This window comes from Urocitellus parryii, chromosome 9 (genome assembly GCF_045843805.1).
Source record: "Urocitellus parryii isolate mUroPar1 chromosome 9, mUroPar1.hap1, whole genome shotgun sequence".
Lineage (NCBI taxonomy): Eukaryota > Metazoa > Chordata > Mammalia > Rodentia > Sciuridae > Urocitellus > Urocitellus parryii.
Window position 1 is genome coordinate 30,437,123 of NC_135539.1, and position 19,448 is coordinate 30,456,570.

General features: G+C 40.5%; 1 protein-coding gene across 1 annotated transcript in view; it reads right to left on the reverse strand.

Moving 5' to 3' along the window:
• The window catches only part of LOC144256855 (cytochrome P450 3A9-like), a 30,312-nt gene extending 26,005 nt beyond the window's left edge, over positions 1-4,307 (reverse strand). The window contains exons 1-3 of the mRNA XM_077802506.1: positions 4,237-4,307; positions 2,041-2,134; positions 954-1,006 (exon numbers count right to left, since the gene is read on the reverse strand). Of these exons, the coding sequence (XP_077658632.1) occupies positions 954-1,006; positions 2,041-2,134; positions 4,237-4,307 (218 nt within the window). The remainder of the gene's footprint in view (positions 1-953; positions 1,007-2,040; positions 2,135-4,236) is intronic.
• Between the last annotated feature and the right edge of the window lie 15,141 nt (positions 4,308-19,448).

Here is a 19,448-nt window from a genome sequence, read left to right on the forward strand (position 1 = left end):
TGGGGGCTTTGGAGATCCAGTGGGGCATGTTGTGTCCTTGGATCACATGGTATCTATGGGCATGTCAACTGAGCAGAACACTCTAGCCAGCCCTGTGGCTTTGGGGAGATTGACTAGAGAAGATGGAGAAGAGTCAATGTCTTCTACCACTATTTTTAGTGTAGAGCAAAATGATTACACCTCTTCTATGGCTCTCACCAAACTCCCGCCAGCTCTGAAGGGAATAGTTGCTACAATTAGCTAAGACCACCCTCCAATATAAACCCCATCAATCCACCAGGGAACTCTGTGGTGTAACTACATCCTATGTCTGGTCTTAACATAATGGATGAAGGAGAGAAAGAAATGCTTGGGTCTACTTCATTGAAAAGTCAATGCTGAAAACTTAAAAATGGCATATGAGCAACAATAATGATGACAAATAAAAAGAAGAAAGAAAGTAAAGGAAATTAAAAAAAAAGATGAGCAGAAATGGTTTCCCATCTACTTCCCAGTACCTCCCAGCCTTTTGTTCAAAAGCGTACATTAAATCTGAAATTTAAATAAGGGAATTTTGTCTTTAAATTAAAAGGAAATCAATGGAGGAAAGAGATGATGCCATAGATTTGTAAGCCCATGATTTTAAAAAAAAGTTCTCAAATAATACATTTTATTCAGCTAAAGGGGTCAAAAAGAAATAAAAATGGGGAAGATAGGACATTGGACACAAAGTAAGGATGGAGTCTCTTGGTCATCAAAAGCAAGAGAAAAGTGAAAACATGCAACATTCTCAACCTAAGTCAGACTGTAGACCCAGACTCCTGGTGACATGCAGGACCCTTGGCAGGACAAGCCTCCAAGGATTGTGCAGCACAGAGGGTTGCATCCCAAAAGCTCCGGGCTGAGGTTGTCCTCACGCATTGGGGCACCACATCATAACAAGTCTTCCAAAGAGAAATTTCCAAAATACGTACCCCCATGTTTTTCCATACTTTTTATAACATTTTGTCTCAAAATTAATCAAACCCTGGGAAGAAGAACAATATGAAATTCCATTATTATTATAAATGTACTGACATTGCATCAAATGACCCAAATCCCATGAAATCAGGCTTGATGTTCCTAACAGGTGGTTAGAGAGAAGCTCTTACTCAGAGGCTTCTGAGGAGAAAAGAGAAAATATGCAATGTTTGAAATGAAATATGTAAAGTCACTTGAATTTTCTCTAAGTATTATTTATACTCAACCAATTACCCTTGTCTATGAATATGACATACTTCTCTTCTGCAGTACTTCTTCTCCTTGTGTTGTCTCAGAAATACTGGGACCTTCTGAATGATCACCTCCATGAGCACATGAGGAAACCCAGGCTGAGGGAAAATGAGTGTTTCCCAGGGCTATGAATGATCTTTTATCTCCTCGTTGAGTATCATTTTAATTTATCTCATGTTTTCTCTAGAATTCTGGTAGAATTAGGGAGTAAAGGCACCAGGAACCTCTTCTAGCCTAGGAGATTTATGTTATCACAATCATCTTGTTGAGTAAGTAAGTGACATAGTGAGCAAATAAAAGTGGGCTTGCCTTTCTGTATTGGAGCTCAACTTGGAAAAGGGAAGTTGCTACCTCTCTGCACATAGGACACAGATAGGTAGACACTGGCTCTGAGTTTTCATCACAAAAACCAAGCAATCAATGTTCCTCTTGCTAAGTTTCATTTGTAATATTTTAACTGTGAAAATAAAGCATCCCAGAGGTTTGAGTGTGTCTTCCTAGAATCTGCACTGAGAAAAATGAAAACTCTGTGAGAATGCTCACAGTCTGCTGAACATAAAGTCCACAGCTTACAGTGTGGATGTGCCAGAGTCCTGAGCTCATCAACAGAAGTGAACCTGAGGTCAGGAGGAGTTGTAAACAGAGCCCCAGGGTAAAACTGTGCTTTGGATGGGGCCCTCACACAGTTTCTGAAGCTTAGAACTCTTAAAACTTCCCTCACAGAGTTGAATTTCTACTGATGTAACTAAGCAGATGTTTGCAACCATAAGAGGCTCAAATGACACTCACCTGGCGATAATTAAGAATAGTTCCCAAAAAAGGCAGAGGTGTTGGCCCTGGAATTCCCAGTTTCTTAAAATATCCATGTGAATAGGTCCCATATCTAAAAGTGGAAGAGAAATCCAGGTCAAGGGATTGTGACTGTGTGTGTATAGTGGCTCATGAGTCACTGATCAAGAATGGGAACAGTGAAGCCAGGCAGGTAACATGTAGGCCCTAAATAACAACAAAAACTCCAGTGCCCCTGATTACATCTGCTCATCATCTCCTCTCTCACATTCCCTGAGAGACTCCAAAAGTCATAATAATTAGCTCAAAGTAACTAATTCCATCATTAGGCTCCCAATGCTACAGTGAATATCTGATATAAGTCCCCAAACATGAACTTGAAAAGAGTAATTCAGCCTAGATTTCTTCCAGGTCACTTCACTCACTGGTGTCAGTTCAGGAAGATGACTTGATACCATTATGTTGGCCCCTCTAGTGGCCTCCAGTGGGGGCCGTCTCCACTCTTGGCCTTCTTCTCTGAACAGAGAGGAATATTCTTCCACTTTTTCGTAACTCATATCTGGATGCCTTTTATTGTATTCCTGGTCCACATTCTGTCTTACTCATCTGATGTAAGAGATTAAGAACACTGGTGTATGGGAAACTGTTGAGTTAGTATATTTAAATATACCTGGGCAGGTATATTTAAAGACATGTGCAATCTATGTCATGGATGTATGTATTAGATTAATATTTCTTCAAATGTTCAAAAAAGGTGAGGTAATTGGGCTGGGCATGTGGCTCTAGCGGCAGCGCGCTTGCCTGGCATGCGTGCGGCCCGGGTTCGATCCTCAGCACCACATACCAACAAAGATGTTGTGTCCGCCAAGAACTAAAAAATAAATATTAAAAATTCTCTCTCTCTCTCTCTCTCTCTCTCTCTCTCTCTCTCTCCTCTCTCACTCTCTCTTTTTTTAAAAAAAAAGGTGAGGTAATTTTTAAACAGGTTGGTTTTTACATATACAGAATCCAAGAGTCCTATTTTGACCTTCAAAAGAAACATGAGGAACTTACCTCAAAAAAATTGTACTATTGAAAGAATGAAATTAAAACATTTCCATTAATTTTAAAATGCCACTGGAGGGAAAATAGATGCAACAAAAGCCTGAATATTATCCTTTACTTCAATTGTTACACAACCAGGTTTATATTTTCTATTTTCACATCATTATGAATGCCTACTCTTGTAAAAGTGGATTTAAGATAGAAGTCAAAGGTCTCCTTGGGGCAATGTCTTCTACCCTTCGTCAGAAATAACTGCTCTCTTCACTTGCTCCAGGAAACCAGGAATCCCACTATTTTTAATATTTTTTTTTAGTTGTAGGCAGACACAATACCTTTATTTTACTTATTTATTTTTATGTGATGCTGAGGATCAAACCCTGTGCCTCACACATTCCAGAGGAGCTCTCTAACACTGAGTCACAATCTCAGACCAGAAATCCCACTATTTAAAGGAATTCTTCTAGTAGATGGTTTTATTCATGCTCCTGTACTGGAATATCACGGGAAAATGTTTAAAATACAAAATTGGCTTTTTAACTTCTGTCTCCTGAAGCTGCCATTAGGTTTCATATCAAGGAAGAAACAAATCTCTACACTGATGCTACCTTAAGGAATAAAAGTTCCAAATTTCTCCCAGGTCTTTGCTCAATACTTTCATCATTCTGCAGTAGTTGCATATTGCAAGGTGGAGGAATTGAGTTTTTGGAAGGAGGGCTATTTCAGGGAAAAGGAAGAGAACAGAGGGAAGAACTGAGTCTGAGCCTATGGTAGCACATGGGGTGCACTTGATGCATTTTACAAATGGTGCTGGGACATGGAGAGGAGGAGCAGGAACCACCTGTTCCACAGGAGACAAGCCTCCTACACATCTCTTTTAGTTCACATAGAACACAAAAGATAAACAATGACACAGAAACTTGTGAAGGCCCCTCTTTACCTCCAGAATTCTGAAAGTTTGCAGAGCATGCATCACTTTTCAGAAGGTGTCCAGTTGTTTGTAATCTGCATCTACTGAACTCTTCTGGTTGATTAATCTAAGTTCAAACTGAGACTCACTCCAAAGTTCATCCTCCAAATCAAATCATATCACTAAACCTCCTAGTCACAGAAATGAGAGGTTTGAAGAGGATAGAAACTGGGATAGTTACTCACAGATAGAGGAGCACCAGGCTGATTCCCAGGAGAACCCAGGTTTCCATGGAAAAGTTTGGGATCAGTTCCATCACTACTTTCCTTCCAAAATTTTCTCCTCTGAGTTTGACTTCCAGCTATGTGAGCTATCTTTTGACAGGGCAGAAGGTTCCAAGCTTTCCTTCTGTGAACAGCTGTGAGTCAATGAAGTCAGTCTGGCATATTTATATGCTGGGAAAGGAGGTGGAGCTAGATGTACAGCCAGTAGAAAAAAACACCTATGCCCCACCCCCTATTGCAGACTCTAGGTGCCCCCTCCACCTTGGCATTTGGCAGTGAGTCATGAGACATGCCCATTTTGATCTTTGAGTTCAGTTTAATAAAAATTATCAATCAAAATTCGATCAGAGTTACCATTACGCACAAAAGTTATTGCTTCTTATCAGAAACTCAAGTGAAACATTAGAATTAAATGTCCTCTAATCAGTTTTGTCTCCTTGGGTGTTCTCATTACAAAATCCTTGAATTCCACCCAAAAAGGTTATATCTAAATAACTACTCATGCACTTTCCTCTGCTTAGAATGCTCTCATGCTCATAGAAGACTTTTTTAAAAAATATTTTTTAGTTTTTAATGGACCTTGTTTCCCTCCTTTCTTTCTTTCCTTATTTATTTCTATGCAGTGCTGAGAATCAAATCTAGGGTCTCACACATGCTTGGCACTCTACCACTCAGCTCCAGCCCCAGCCCAGAAGACTCTTGATCATCCTTCAAAACCCAGCTCAATCAAAACTTCATCTGCTAAAGGCTTTCAACACCACCTCCTCACACGGAGCCACTTCCTCCCCTGTACAATTTCTAGTATCCCTGGAACACATTTCTCTTGTTATTGTTCTCTTTACTGTCCTACAACATTGTTGGATTACACCTTTGTTTCAATTTCCAAAATGTGAACTTCCCTGGAGCAGGGTCTGTGTAGTATCCACTATTATGCCCCTAGTCCCTAGCAGAGTTCTTTACAAAGAGCTGATATCCAGGATGTTTGGTCATTGAGTCAGGTGAGATTGCTGGGCCTCTGCAGGTTCTTTCCCTGTGAGTCTTTGGTGACCACTTCATCTCCCTGGTTTATACAGGAAGATGATTTGGCTTGTTTGGGCCACAGGCACCTTCCCAGAACATTCAAGATGTTGTGCCAGTACCCTGATGGCCAGAATTCCCCTAGAAAAAAATAGTGGGCATGGCCACAATGAAGCTGATGGATGCACTGAGTAATGTCAATCCAGAATACATCCTGTGAAGCCATTAAGAGATCCCTGCAGTAGCCAGCACATAGATTTTAGAGCAAAGAATAGCCTCTGTCTCTGAAAATAATGCATATCCATGATCAATGGGTTTGAAAGGACAGAAGAGGAGAACTGCATCCTGCATGGCCAGGTGAACTGCAAATCTCTACCCACCCATCTCATGGCAGATATCACCACAGAGAGCACATCAAGTACCAGAACTCCAAAAAGATGATCCCAGATTTTTCATTAGGCCAAGAAGTGTCTGAGAAGGTGGCTCTCTGCTTTTTGGTAAATGGGTGGTTGTGGATGGAGAGCAGACCGTGGGAGCTGGGAAGAGGAGGCTTGTAAGAACAATTGTCATTATGAGACTCTCAGCAGATTCCTGATGTGAGTGATGCCAGGTCTGAGTGTTTGTAAATCATATAAGCTCACTAACTTAACTCTGAGTCAAATTCTTTGTCTGATTTGCCTGAGAAACTGAGGATTAGGTAACAAAGTATCCAAGTTCTCAAAACATAACAGAATGAGAAGACATTCAAGCTGTGCTTGTGTGCTTCCTTCTCCCTTTCTTCTGACTCTGCGCCCGCCAACTGATACTCACCCTTCACCAACCCTTCCCACATCTCTGGCGTGCATTCAAACAAGGAGAGATTACAGTGTCATTTGAGAACTGTTGACAATTAATAATCTTGAAACAGACTGAATTCAGAGGCACCTCATCTGAAATTGGGAATGACTTCCTCATGCTGAGAGTAGAAGCTGGGGGCCATGGGGCTTCCACCTCTCACCCTGACAGGCACCAAAGAAGATGAAAGTGGGGATTTCCTTCCTCTGGGACTAACACAGACTAACTAAATCTGCATGTGTGTATTTCCTGCCTTTTTTTCCTCAGCTTTCTCTGTCTTCAGATTAACCAAATATACACACGTATATCGCCTGGCTTTTGTTTCTGTAAATTATAATTATGTCTGTGGGATAGGTAAGGAGAAGAAATCTAACTGCTTCCTCCCAGGTTGATCAAGTTCAATACTCATTTTACCATCTTTTGTCTATTTATTATGTGGGCAGACAGCCAAATCCAACCAGCTGGGATCAAGGCAGGTCCCAGGTTTAGGCTGTCAGTAACAATCTCACCATAACCCAAAATCTTTTATATACTTTTAGTATGTAAAACCTCTATGGAAATATATTATTTCATCTTTTTTCAAGACACATATTTGGCTAAGATGATGAAATAACCAAGGCTAATATGATTTTTGCCCTGTCCTGCTTAGCTCTGGTCCTGGTTGGATTGTTTGGCATTTGTACCACCAAGGACGGGTTAGTCATTCCTTGGGATGAAAAATGCATCCAGTGCTGGGGCCCAACCTATGCAAAGGTTCTTGTTCTGCAAAGGGCAATCAAAGAAGTCATGCTCTACCAGGCAGGGTGGCAAACATCTGCAGTGCTAGTTGTTCAAGAGGCTGAGGTTGGAGGATCACTTGAGCCTAAGAGTTCAAAGCCAGGAAACACAAGGAGAAGGGAGAAGTTATCACACACACACACACACACACACACACACACACACACACACACACAGAGAGAGAGAGAGAGAGAGAGAGAGAGAGAGAGAGACAGACAGACATATTCACATATTCCTCATGAACTTAATTCCATAGAGGGTAATATTTTCAAACACAAAATGATTTGCATACTAAATTTGTGCTGCACCAAGGCAGGAAAGCATTATGTGCCAGAAGAGAGCCCTCGTGACCTCTGGCCTCTCCTCCTCACACATATTTAGTAAAACACTTACCATATACCTTAAAAGGTCTGTTCTAAATATTAAGTAACTCACATGACTAATGCCCAGTTATTATTCTGGTTGCAGATAGAGACAAATAAGGACATAGCATAAATAAGGAAATAAGGCAATAAATAAGGGGAAAATCATATTAGCCTTGGTTATTTCATCGTCTTAGCCAAATACAGGTCTTGAAAAAAGATGAAATTATATAGTTCCATAGAGGTTTTACATACAAAAAGTATATAAAAGATTTTGGGTTATGGTGAGATTATTACTGACAGCCTAACCCTGGGACCTGCCTTGATCCTAGCTGGCTGGATTTGGCTGTATGTCCACCTAATAAATAGATAGAAGATGGTAAAATGCATATTGAACTTGATGCCATTTGATCAACCTGGGAGGAAGCAGTTAGATTGCTTCTCCTTACCTATCCCACAGACACAATAATAATTTACAGAAATAAAAGCCAGGTGATATACATGTGTATATTTGGTTGATCTCAAGGGGGAGCAATCTGGAAAAAAAGCAGGAAATACATATCTTAAAAGATCTGTTCTAAATATTTAAGTACTCAGATGACTAATTCCCAGTTATTATTCTGATTGCAGATAGAGATAAATGAGGACATAGTTTAAATAAGGACAGTCCAGCCACATAAAATGGATCATACAGGTATGAGAAACATACAGTCCTTATCAATGTGAATGGTTTATCTCCTTTCTTGTTCTCATTGACAACATGTAAAAGTTCCATCTAGATAACATTCAGGGAGGCATCAGGCTGTTATAAGTGTAAATGAACAGGTGATCCACCAACTCAGTGATGTAAGGATGACATCATTATGGCATTTCCATCCTTTCATAATGGTGGCCCAGGTGGTTCCTCCCATGGGAAGCCTATCTTGACTTGCACTGTCTGAGTGAATTTCTCTGGGTATAGAGAGGCAGAGTAGTGCTCTGGAACAATTTGTGTATGAGGTTCAAAATCCACAATTCATAATTGTGATTATGAAAAATATGCAGGCAAGATAACTTATCTAACTTAGCTAAGTGCACATTCTTCTCAGTTGGGCAAAACTTGATCTTGATAATTTGGGGAACCAGGTGGTATCTAAGCTTTGGTGGATGAATGATGGGGTCTCATGGTTGGGAGTGCCAAGGAACATATGGGTTCCAGAGACAGTTCCTCATGGCATTGGAGGAGGTGTGTGATGCACCTCAGTGTCACTGTGGATTGGCAGGGCTGCCTGTCTGCTGTGTTTAGGACATGTGCCAAATACCACCGACAAGCCAGTTAGAATCTTTGCCCTTATGAGTCTCAACCTTGATTTATGGTGAGGGATGCTAACCAAGTAAACACAAAAAATAATATTAAATTACAAATTGAGATAATTATTATGAAATAAAAGAAACCTTTGCTCAAGTTCCCATCAGTTTTTGACACAGGTGACCTCTATTGTCAGGTTTTTGTTGCTGTGTTAAGAGTTTAAGAATGAAACCAATATATGACCCAGCTATACCTTCCTCCATATTTGTCCAATAGAATCAGCACACTATAGCAGCACACACATATCTGTGTTTATGGCAGCATACTTCACAATAACAAAGTTTATAGAACCAACCTAGGTGTCCATCAACAGATTGCTGAATAAAGATAATGTGGTATATATATATATCCAATGGAGTTTTACTCAGCCATAAACACAAATGGAATTATGTCATTTGCAGGAAAAGTAATAGAAATGGAGAATGTTTTAGTTGCTTTTTTGCTTCTATGATTAAAGGACCCAACGAGCACAATTGTATGGTGAGAAAAAATTTATTTAAGGGCTCATGGTTTCAGAGGGCTTAGTCCATAGACAGCCAGCTCCATTCCTCAGGGTACAAGATGAGGCAGAATATCATGGCAGAAGAGTGTGGCAGAGGGAGCCAGCTCATATGATGATCAGAGCAGAGAGAGAGGTGTTCACTTGCCACATACAAATATATATGCCAAATCCATGCCCCCAATGTACCACACCACCTGGCTCCTGTTACCACTCAGCTAAACCCATCAGGAACTAATCCTCTGATTGGGTTAAGGCTATGCTATATCACACAATCATTTTTCCTCCAGACCTTCTTGCATTGCCTCACACCTGAACTTTTGGGGGACACCACACATCAAAACCATAACAGAGAGCATCATACTAAGTGAAATAAGCAAGATTCATAAAATCAAGGGTTATACATTTTTATTATCTGTGGAAGATAGAGAATGAAAAGGAAAACGTGAGAGAACAATAGAGTAGAGAATTGGAATCAGGGGAGGGAGAAGGTGGTGCAAAAAGAAGGGGTACATGAGAATGAAATAAACTAATGTATGCTATGTGTATACATTGTATGTATGGATATATCACAATGAAAGCCACTATCATGTATAATTATAGTGCACAATATAAAATTTAAAAACCACAAGAGAAAAAATAACTGAGAAATATTAACTAAAGAAGAAAAGATATATTTTGACTCACAGTTTAAGAGATTTCAGTCCATAATCACTTGGATCCATTGATTCTGAGCTGTGGTGAGGCAGATTGCCATGGCAGAAGTGCACCATGGTGCAAAGTCACTCCCCTCATGGTGACTGGGAAGCATAGGGAGGGCAAGGTAGGGGCCAGGTATTTGATAAACTCTTCCAGAATATACACCCAGTGACCTAACTCCAACTAGGCCCTAGGCCCTGTCCTCTCTACCACCTTCTGATAATGCCATAAAATTATGAATCCATCTATGGATCATTCACAGATGAGGTTAAGGAAGCTCATGATCAAATCACCTCCCCAAAAAGGCTGCATTAGAAACTGAGCCTTTAACACTTGAGCCTTTAGGAATATTCCAGATCAAAATCATGCCATGACTTTTACTTTACCCCTTAACTCTCTCCTACTTTGAAAGTTATGAAAGCAGAATCCACAGGACTTGAGGGGTGAGGTTGTAAGCACTTGGGTGTGCATAGCTCTGTTTCCTCATCTTTGGAAGAGGCTCAGTCAAGGTCCTTCAAGTCACAGGACCCCACAGGACTGCCAGCCTCTCTTTACTCTATAATTCTCTTGAACTTCCAAAAACACACCATCTCCTCATTATTCTCTTTATCTTGCATATCACTGAGAGTCCCCCAGGCCCTCCTGTCCAGCCAGGAACCAAGAGCTCCTGGGGGCAGGATCAAGCACAAAGATGGAATAGACAGGACCTTGGAGAAGACATCTGCTAAGGAGGTCCTAATTTTAAAATTCTAGACTGGTTTCTCAACTAGGACTACAGAGGAAAGGGCAACACACACACACACACACACACACACACACACACACGCCTACAAACACACAGATAACTTTTTTAGTATCAATTATTGAACCTAAGGGTGCTTAAACACAGAGCCACATCCCCAGCACTTTTTATTTTTTATTTTGAGACAGAGTCCCACTAGGTTGCTTACAGCCTTGCTAAGTTGCTTAAACCTTTAAACATGCAATCCTCCTACCTCAGCCTCCAGAGCCCCTGGGATTACAGATGTGCATCACTGTGCCCAGTACACTCATAGAATTTACCTCGAGTAATAATAGTGTTACAAAAAGCTCAGTCTTGTTCCTGATGCCAATTCAATAACAAGGATGATTTTGAGACAAAGGAGGAAGCTTTATTGCTCTACTAGGAAAGAAGCACAGGGGACTCCTATCCCAGAGGCTATGATTCTGCCCATCAGAGAAAACAGAAGGATTTTATTTATTTTTTTGTGGTTATAGATAAACATAATGACGTTATTTTGTTTGTTTATTTTTATGTGGTGGTAAAGATTGAACTCAGTGCCTCATACATGCTAGACAAGTGCTCTGTCACTGAGTTATAGCCCCAGTCCAAGAACAGAGGGTAATTAAAGAAGTGATCCACCCCAGATTTTCCCTGTGAGAGGTTCAATTCACCTGTTAATGGAAGACAGTCATTCTTCTGGTACCACTTTTGAAGTCTGAATTACTTGTTTTCTGTGGTGGGTATGTGCTTGCTTAAAGAAAGATCACTCCACCTAGGATGGGTAAAAGATAGTTTCCCACCCCCAGGTTATAGAGGGAGAGAGGGAGGAGAGAAAAATAAAATCACGTCCATTTTAAAGTAATCCTTAGTGGCAGAGAATCCAAAAGCTGTATTCAAAGCATGAGGTGGATCACTGTTACAATAGGTGAAATTTTTGTCTAAAAAAATTTACCTCTGACAACCATAAAAGACAGGCACCATTAAGAATGCACAGAAAGCAAATGAAGTTCCAGTAATATCAACTGATCCTTGCAAGAACATATAGGTAATTACATACAGAGTCACAATTCAAATTTAAATAGTCTAGTTTTAGAATTTCTGGCCGTAATCTTTTAACACCAGCTCAGACTTGCCCAATGCCACTCAGAATTAGTGGATGATTGGCACTTCAGCACATGTCTTCTGAATGGGTTATGAACTGACTCTTCCCATACACAGGGTCAGCGTGAAGAACTACCGTAAGTTCACTGATGAGGGATAGAGTGAGGGAGAGGGTTGTCCTTTCTGACCCCCTTGCCCCAGGGGGTAAGCACTTCTATTGATTTTCTGTCAAAAAAAATGGAACCAAACCTAATGGCTTTGGACTTTGGTGTTGGAAAACTGATAAGCACAAGGCAGAGATGAAATGGTGAAGAAAAGTTTATTACTTGCAGCAAGTATGGAGAGCATCCTGGATATGGACAAATCCCAAGGCTATGTCCCCCCTAACAAAAAGAAAGGGTCTTTTATTGGTGAAGTGAATGTCTGTTCATATTGTAAGACTCCTCATCACAGAGCTGGGCACAGTCCTGCACAGGCTCAGTGACATACCTGCCTATTCATGCATCACATTTCAAGATGTTGTGGAAGGAAGCTTTATAAGGAGATTATAATGAGAAAAGTTTACTTTACTTCACCTGAAAGAGAAGCTGAACTGCTTTGGCTAGTTTGGCAGGTTCTTTGTGGTTTTCTACTTTAGAGCCTCATGCAGAACAATGTAGAAAGCTTATTAACAATTACTTAAAGAGCAGTAGCTTCTCCTGTCCCCACAAGCATAGGTAATTCCCTCTAAAAGTAACTGCCAAGCAGCCAACAGAAAAAAAAAGGGGAGAAGTTCATGGCTGCTCACCTTCTACTCCATCCAGTGTCTATCCTGAGAAGCTATCTGCTAACACCTCCACAGCACTTCACAGTTTACAAAGTGCTTTCACATCTCCCTTCATGGATCCTTATGGTGTTTCCATGAGCTGAACATGGTGTTGCCCCCTCTTCCATCAAAGAATCTTAAGCTTCTCCAGAGACCCTTACCATAACTGTTCTTATTAACAAAACATCAGAAAAAAAATTTCACCTATTGTAACAGTGATCCACCTCATGCTTTGAATACAGCTTTTGGATTCTCTGCCACTAAGGATTACTTTAAAATGGATGTGATTTTATTTTCCTCTCCTCCCTCTCTCCCTCTATAATCTGGGAGTGGGAAACTATCTTTACCCATCCTAGGTGGAGTGATCTGTCTTTAAGCATACACCCACCACAGGAAACAAGTAATTCAGACTTCAAAAATGGTATCAGAAGAATGAGTTTTAACAGGTGAATTGAACCTCTCACAGGGAAAATCTGGGATGAATCACTTCTTTAATTACCCTCTGAAATAAATGAATTTGGGAAAGAACTTCCTATTGTTTTGTGAGGACTAAATTGCTCTTTCTTGCAAAAGTTAGGATTGGCCAAAGACTTGATGGTGCTACTTCTGCTTTTGTGATAAAACTTGGAACATCTCTGATTAATCTAAAAAAAGGGACAAAAAGCACTTTTCATGTACACTGTCAACCTCTCCCCCATACAAAGTTCCAAGAATTTCCAGACTCAAGGTCCAGAGAATTTTTCAGGTGATAGCCCCTCTGGACCCTGTAGCCAATAAACCTGCTAACTGAAAATTCCTTGTGTGTTCAGCCTCTTTTTTCCTACATCAAGAGTAGAACTGGGATTATTTTAATGAGCACTTACACATGTGGAAACAGAGAAATGGGGGATAGACCTGCCAATGAACTAAAGCAGGAATCCAGGTCCTGGAACCAGACCTTGTGATTCCAAATTCTGCTGCTGTTATGCTTGTTTGCATATGAAGCAGCCTCCTGAATAACCTGGCAGGTTACCTCTCTCCCCAACTGGATAAATATTTCCTTATGAACCTCACAGAATACACCCAATGTAGTTACAAAATGTTACTGAGATGTTACAAAGAAACATCCATAAACATAAACCCACTATGAACTTGCATATTCCCTGAACTCCTGGTATCAGGAGAAAAACAGACATCACAAACAGTTATATTTCCCAACCAGAATCATTTAGGGTGCCAGGACAGCATAAAATAAAAGGTGATGAAATCAACAAGTCAAAGAAAAACCAGAGTGTTGACCAATTTCATACGGAAATAAATAGGCAATATTTAAAGGAAAAGATGAGCATTAAGGTATGTGCCCTCAGTCCCCCTATAATGAATAAGGATAGATAATGGTCAGACAATGGCTCACATTATGGTCTTATTCAAAGGCAGACTCTCTACCAGGAGGCTAACCAGTAGAAATATTACTAGGCACCATCAAGGCCTATTTCAAATGGAAAAGACCATGAAGCTCACCTGTGAGAACACTCCAGTCAACTCCTTTTTCCCAGAGAGGTGGTGAGTGGAAATGGACGGTGGGAGTGAACCCTGATGGGAATTACAGGAAGGATTAAAACTCAAGCTAAAGATCACAACCAATAGCCTTGATATTTTTTCAATACCTTTTTTAACATAGATTTTGATTGATGCTTGTAACCCCTAAGCTAGCACACCGAAATGGGTTTTCCTGCTCTCTTGCCCCCTCCCACATCAGGAGTTCTATCTCTTCTCATTTAAATAAATCTTACACCATTTACTCTTCCCTTCCATCATTGTCCATGGATTTTATTCTTTAAATCTGTGAGAAAAGAACCCAGAAGAAAATTGGTGAAGTGGGGAATCAAATCTCATCTCAAAACTCTGGTTGCAATAATTCTGACAGTAACCTCCTAATCAGTTTTTTTCTGAACCCAGGAGTGAGATATCCAGGGAATTCTCTGCTCAGTCTGCAGTCTGAGTCTCCTGAAATATAGATCTTATAATGTTCCTTATTTGCGCAAATCCTTCCAACTGCTCCCCAAACCATGAGATAAAATTTAAATGCCTCAGAATCGTAGCACTAGACCCCTCTCCATCTGGCAATAGCTGGTTTATTCAGAGATATGTGATGTTTTAAGAAACTGGAACATTTTTCCAATTGCCACAGTTCCCAAAAGTGGCATGGCCTTGTCTCTTTAGTTTGCACAGATGGTTCTAGAGCCTGACATGGACCCAAACAGTTTTCTATCTATGGAATTCCTATTCTTCCTTCAGGAGTGAAGCAGGACATCATCTTTTCCAACCACCCACTTCCACTGTCTCAGCAGGCAGCTGATAGGGAGGGTCCCAATTCTGCTCACCCACAGGTCCTATAAAGCACCACTTAGTGACAGTCAACCCAGGATACATATTAATGTCAATGTATGTGGATTTCTGTATTTAAACAAATACAGAATTTAGGGACCACCAGGTTATAGCAAAGGAGAAGAAATTGCACACAAACATAAGTCCTAGGACACAGGGCCATGGGCAACCATCTAGAGGCTGTGAATACACAGGTGAAGCCAAGAGACACCACAGTGTCAATCAACCCAGAGACTTGAAAAAGAGGGCACTGTGACCAACTCATTCTAGGGGAAACAGCAACTAGATCCAAATTACAAACAAAACAAAACAGAACAGAACAACAAATTCAGGCTAATTGCCTGTCTCTGTCATGAGGCTCAGTGCAAAATTTTTAAACAAAATAACAAACCAAACCCAGTAGCAATGATCAAAAGATAATATACCATGATAAACTGGATTTAACCCTGGAACAACAGGGTGGTGTTCCAGAGAAAGAAACACAGAGGAAAAAAAAAAAAACAGCCCTTTGCATTGCTGATTCTGCTTTCTGGAATGTTCTTTCCCTGGCTGCTCATGGGACAGATGCTTAATATTTAATGTCCCAGCTTAAAATCCCTTGTACTCAGAAAGGCTTCACTAACACTTCCAGGCAACTAGATGCCCTATTACTTGCTCTCTCAACATCCTATTCATTTCCTTCCTGGCAATTAAGCAATGGGTAGATCCTGAGTTTGTGTTCCTGCCTGTTGGCTGTCTCTCAACCATAGCATGTGGCCCTCTTGAGGCAGGGATCTTTTATCTATTTTACCTTTGTATCTTCAACATGGACAAAGCACCTGACACACAGTAGAACTTTACAGATATGGGTTGATTGTAATTCTAAGGATCATATGCAAGATACTCCAGATGGTGTCAGTCTGTTTTCACAAAATCTATTACTTCCAAGAGGAATGCATATCCGGCACAGGCAGATTTCCTTCAAGAACAATGCCTACTTTTACTCCAGATGGGGGGACTGCTCGGGTGTCTGCAAGTTCTCTCTGCAAAATTTAGAATAATTTTCTTTTGATTCAGTACCATTTCCTTCTTTAGGAGGACAGCCTAACAGAAGTGAAATATTAGCAGTGTTCAAGGACAGAACCCCTGTGCCCACAGTCCATACCACACTCTTGTAGAACATCAGTCTAGTACCTCTCTGTAGGGAATGCATTTTCAGGAATAATTCAGCAAAGAAAAACACACAATGGCCAACATCGACTACACAACAGGAAGCATTTTATATGCTTTTTGTGTTTAATTTACTGAGTCTCCAAATAATTCTATGAGGTACATACTATTACCACCCTCATGTTCCAGATGAGGAAACCAAGGCCCAGAGGAGTAAAGAAACTGCTCCCATGTCACACAGCTGGTTCATGTTGGAACCTGATTCAAATTCATGATATCCAATGCCAGAGCAAGGATATGTAAAGATATCTATCATCTATGTAAAGATATCCCTTGTGACAATATTTGCAGTAGTAGAAATCTGCACACAGTCTCTTACTCCACTCATTTTCAATCTGTGGCTGTAGTCACTTGAAATTAACCTCCAAGATTTTTCTACCCTATCACTGCTTGTCCAGTCCCTGGTCAATTATCAACTCTCCTTAGGATTTCTCTCATTTCCAAGTTAAAATTAATCCTGCATTGTCTGATGCAGTAGGACCTTGTGATTGAGCTCTTGAAATGTGGTTGCTCCCCATTGATAGCTGCTATCCAATGTCATGTGAATTTACTAGAGTGAGAGACTCTGAGTGAAAAAATAGAAATAATGTATTAAAAATGTTTATAGTTACCATATATTGAAAATTATAGTGCTAAAGTTTGGATTTGGTTTTTACCCCAAGGGATCATGTCAGAAACTTGGTCCCTAGTGTGGTGATGTTATCAGCAGGTGAAACTTACCACTAGTTTGGCATAGCAGGAAATCATTCCTGGCCTGTCCCCATGGTCTGGCATCCTATCTCTTTCTGTCATTTTGAAGCCAGAATTAGACAGGCAGATAGGCAAGGGTCAGATCCAATGAATGGAGAAAATGAAATGTTAATTACTTCAGAATGCTTTCTCCACCCTATCAAGGTAGCTTCTCACCTTTTGGCCATCCTACCAAGCATCTCTTGGGCCTAGTCACATACAGAGGAAAGAGAAAGAGATAAGGGGAAGAAAGCAGAAGAACAAAGGAAGTCTATGACATATTTTTTTTTTAAAGTCAGAACATCTCACTCCTTGGAATACCAAGATACCAGCTATCATTCCCTTGGAGAAGTCTATGTTATACCTTTTTAAGTAAACCCTGCTTTATATGCTTGCCTGGACATGCTTCTCTAATGTTATACTTCAACATGTGGGGAAGCAGGACTTGTCACTGGTAACCAATGGTTTCAATTTCTCCCTCTTTCAAATGCTTCTACCATGATGAGACCTGATGGATGGAAGCCAGAAGAACTCTCACAAGAGCCAAAGCCATGCTGATGGAACTTTCAGCCATAAAAACTGAGCTAATTTGAATAATTTTTCTTATCAAAATTATTTTAAGATTTCATCTCACTTCCAGTCAGAATGGCAATTATCAAGAATACAAGCAACAATAAATGTTGGTGAGGATGTGGGGGGAAAAGGTACACTCATACATTCCTGGTGGAAATGCACATTGGTGCAACCAATATGGAAAGCAGTATGGAGATTCCTCTGAAAGCTTGGAATGGAACCACCATTTGACCTAGCTATCCCACTCCTCAGTTTATACTCAAAGGACTTTAAATCAGCATACTACAGTGACACAGCCACATCAATGTTTGTAGTATCTGAATTTTTAGTGGCCAAACTATGGAACTAATCTAGGTGTCCTTCAACAGATGAATGGATAAAGAAATTGTGAGTAAGAGATCCAAGATAGCAGGCTGGAGGGAGTCTGCATTCCTTGTCACTCCATGACCTAGGATTCAAGCAGTGGGAATACTGTTTCTCTGTGAGTTATTAAAGGACCCCTGACAGCTCTCCCATGTAGGAATCCTGGCTGCCATGTCCACACAGGTCCTCTGACTTCAATGTCTGTGCAGGACCCCCAGCATCAGTGCCTGTGCAGGATGCCCAGCTGCCACTTCCATGTGGGCCCCCATCTTCCAGCATGGGGATCCCCTGTCACCTCCATCTTGAGGCACTGCAACTGTTGCCATAGCCACTTGCACCTGGGGACAACTGACAGGGTCTAAAGATAGCTACCAGCAAAAACACTGCATGCTACTGAGCAGCATTTCTGAGCATGCTGCCCCAGGCCACCGCCTGGCCCTACTTGACACCCCATCTCTGAAAGCAGCTGCTTCTATCTCGAAACACTTTTGTTGTCATCTTTAGTTGGGGCAACTCCCAGATTGGGACACTGGCTGAGGCCTAGAAGCAATATCAAGGTACCTTTAGTTCCACAACTCCCCCTTCACCCCCACAACCACTAACCTGGCACATGTAGGTACATGACCGGTCAGTAGCTCACAAAGCCTGGTCCTGATCTGCCCAATACAAAACAGATCTCCATGACAGATGCACAGGCCCCAGAGTGCAACCCACAAGAATTCCAGAGATGGCCAGTGTTTCAAAAACTATGTTGAATAGAAGTGGTGAAAGAGGACATCCCTGTCTTGTTCTAGTTTTTAGAGGGAATGCCTTTAATTTTTCTCCATTTGGGATGATGTTGGCCTAAGGCTTAACATAGATAGTCTTTATGATATTGAAATATGTTCTTGTTACCCCTCGTTTTTCTAGTGTTTTGAACATGAAGCGATGCTGTATTTTCTCAAATGCTTTTTCTGCACATATTGAGAAGATCATATGATTTTAATCCTTGAGTCTATTGATGTGATGATTACATTTATTTATTTCCATATGTTGAATGAACCTTGCGTCCCTGGGATGAATCCCACTTGATCATGGTGCATGATCTTTTTGACATGTTTTTGTATTCAATTTGCCAGTATTTTATTGAGAATTTTTGCATCTATGTTCATTAGAGATATTGGTGTCTTTGCCTGGTTTTGGGATCAGGGTGATATTGGCTTCAGAGAATGAGCTTGGAAGTGCTGCAAGGACAGTCTTTCTAAAGATGGCGCTGGAGAAACTGGACAGACACAGGTCAACAAAATGAGACAACAAAACCAAACCTCATCTTGTTTAACAATGAATGTGACCTAGATCATAGATTCAAATGCAAAACATAAAAGTACAACTTTTAGAAGAGAAAAAAGAAAAACAGAAATCAGAAGTAAAGAATTTTCAGATATTATGCCTAAACGACAAAGAAATATTAATATATTAGTCACCTCCAAATAAAACCATATTTGCTTTTATGAAGACCCTGTTAAGAGGAAAAGACAAGATACACATAAGGACTCTAAAAGACTAGTAAGACAGAGCCTTGGGAAACACTTTGTCTGGACTAAGATGATAGTTACATGAATCTATCCACAGTAGCAAATTTGCAGACATACATAGGCACACATGCATGAGGCATGCAAAAAAAAAAAAAATCTCGTGAAATCTAAATGTGTTCTCTGAATTGTATCAATGACAATTTCTCATTACTA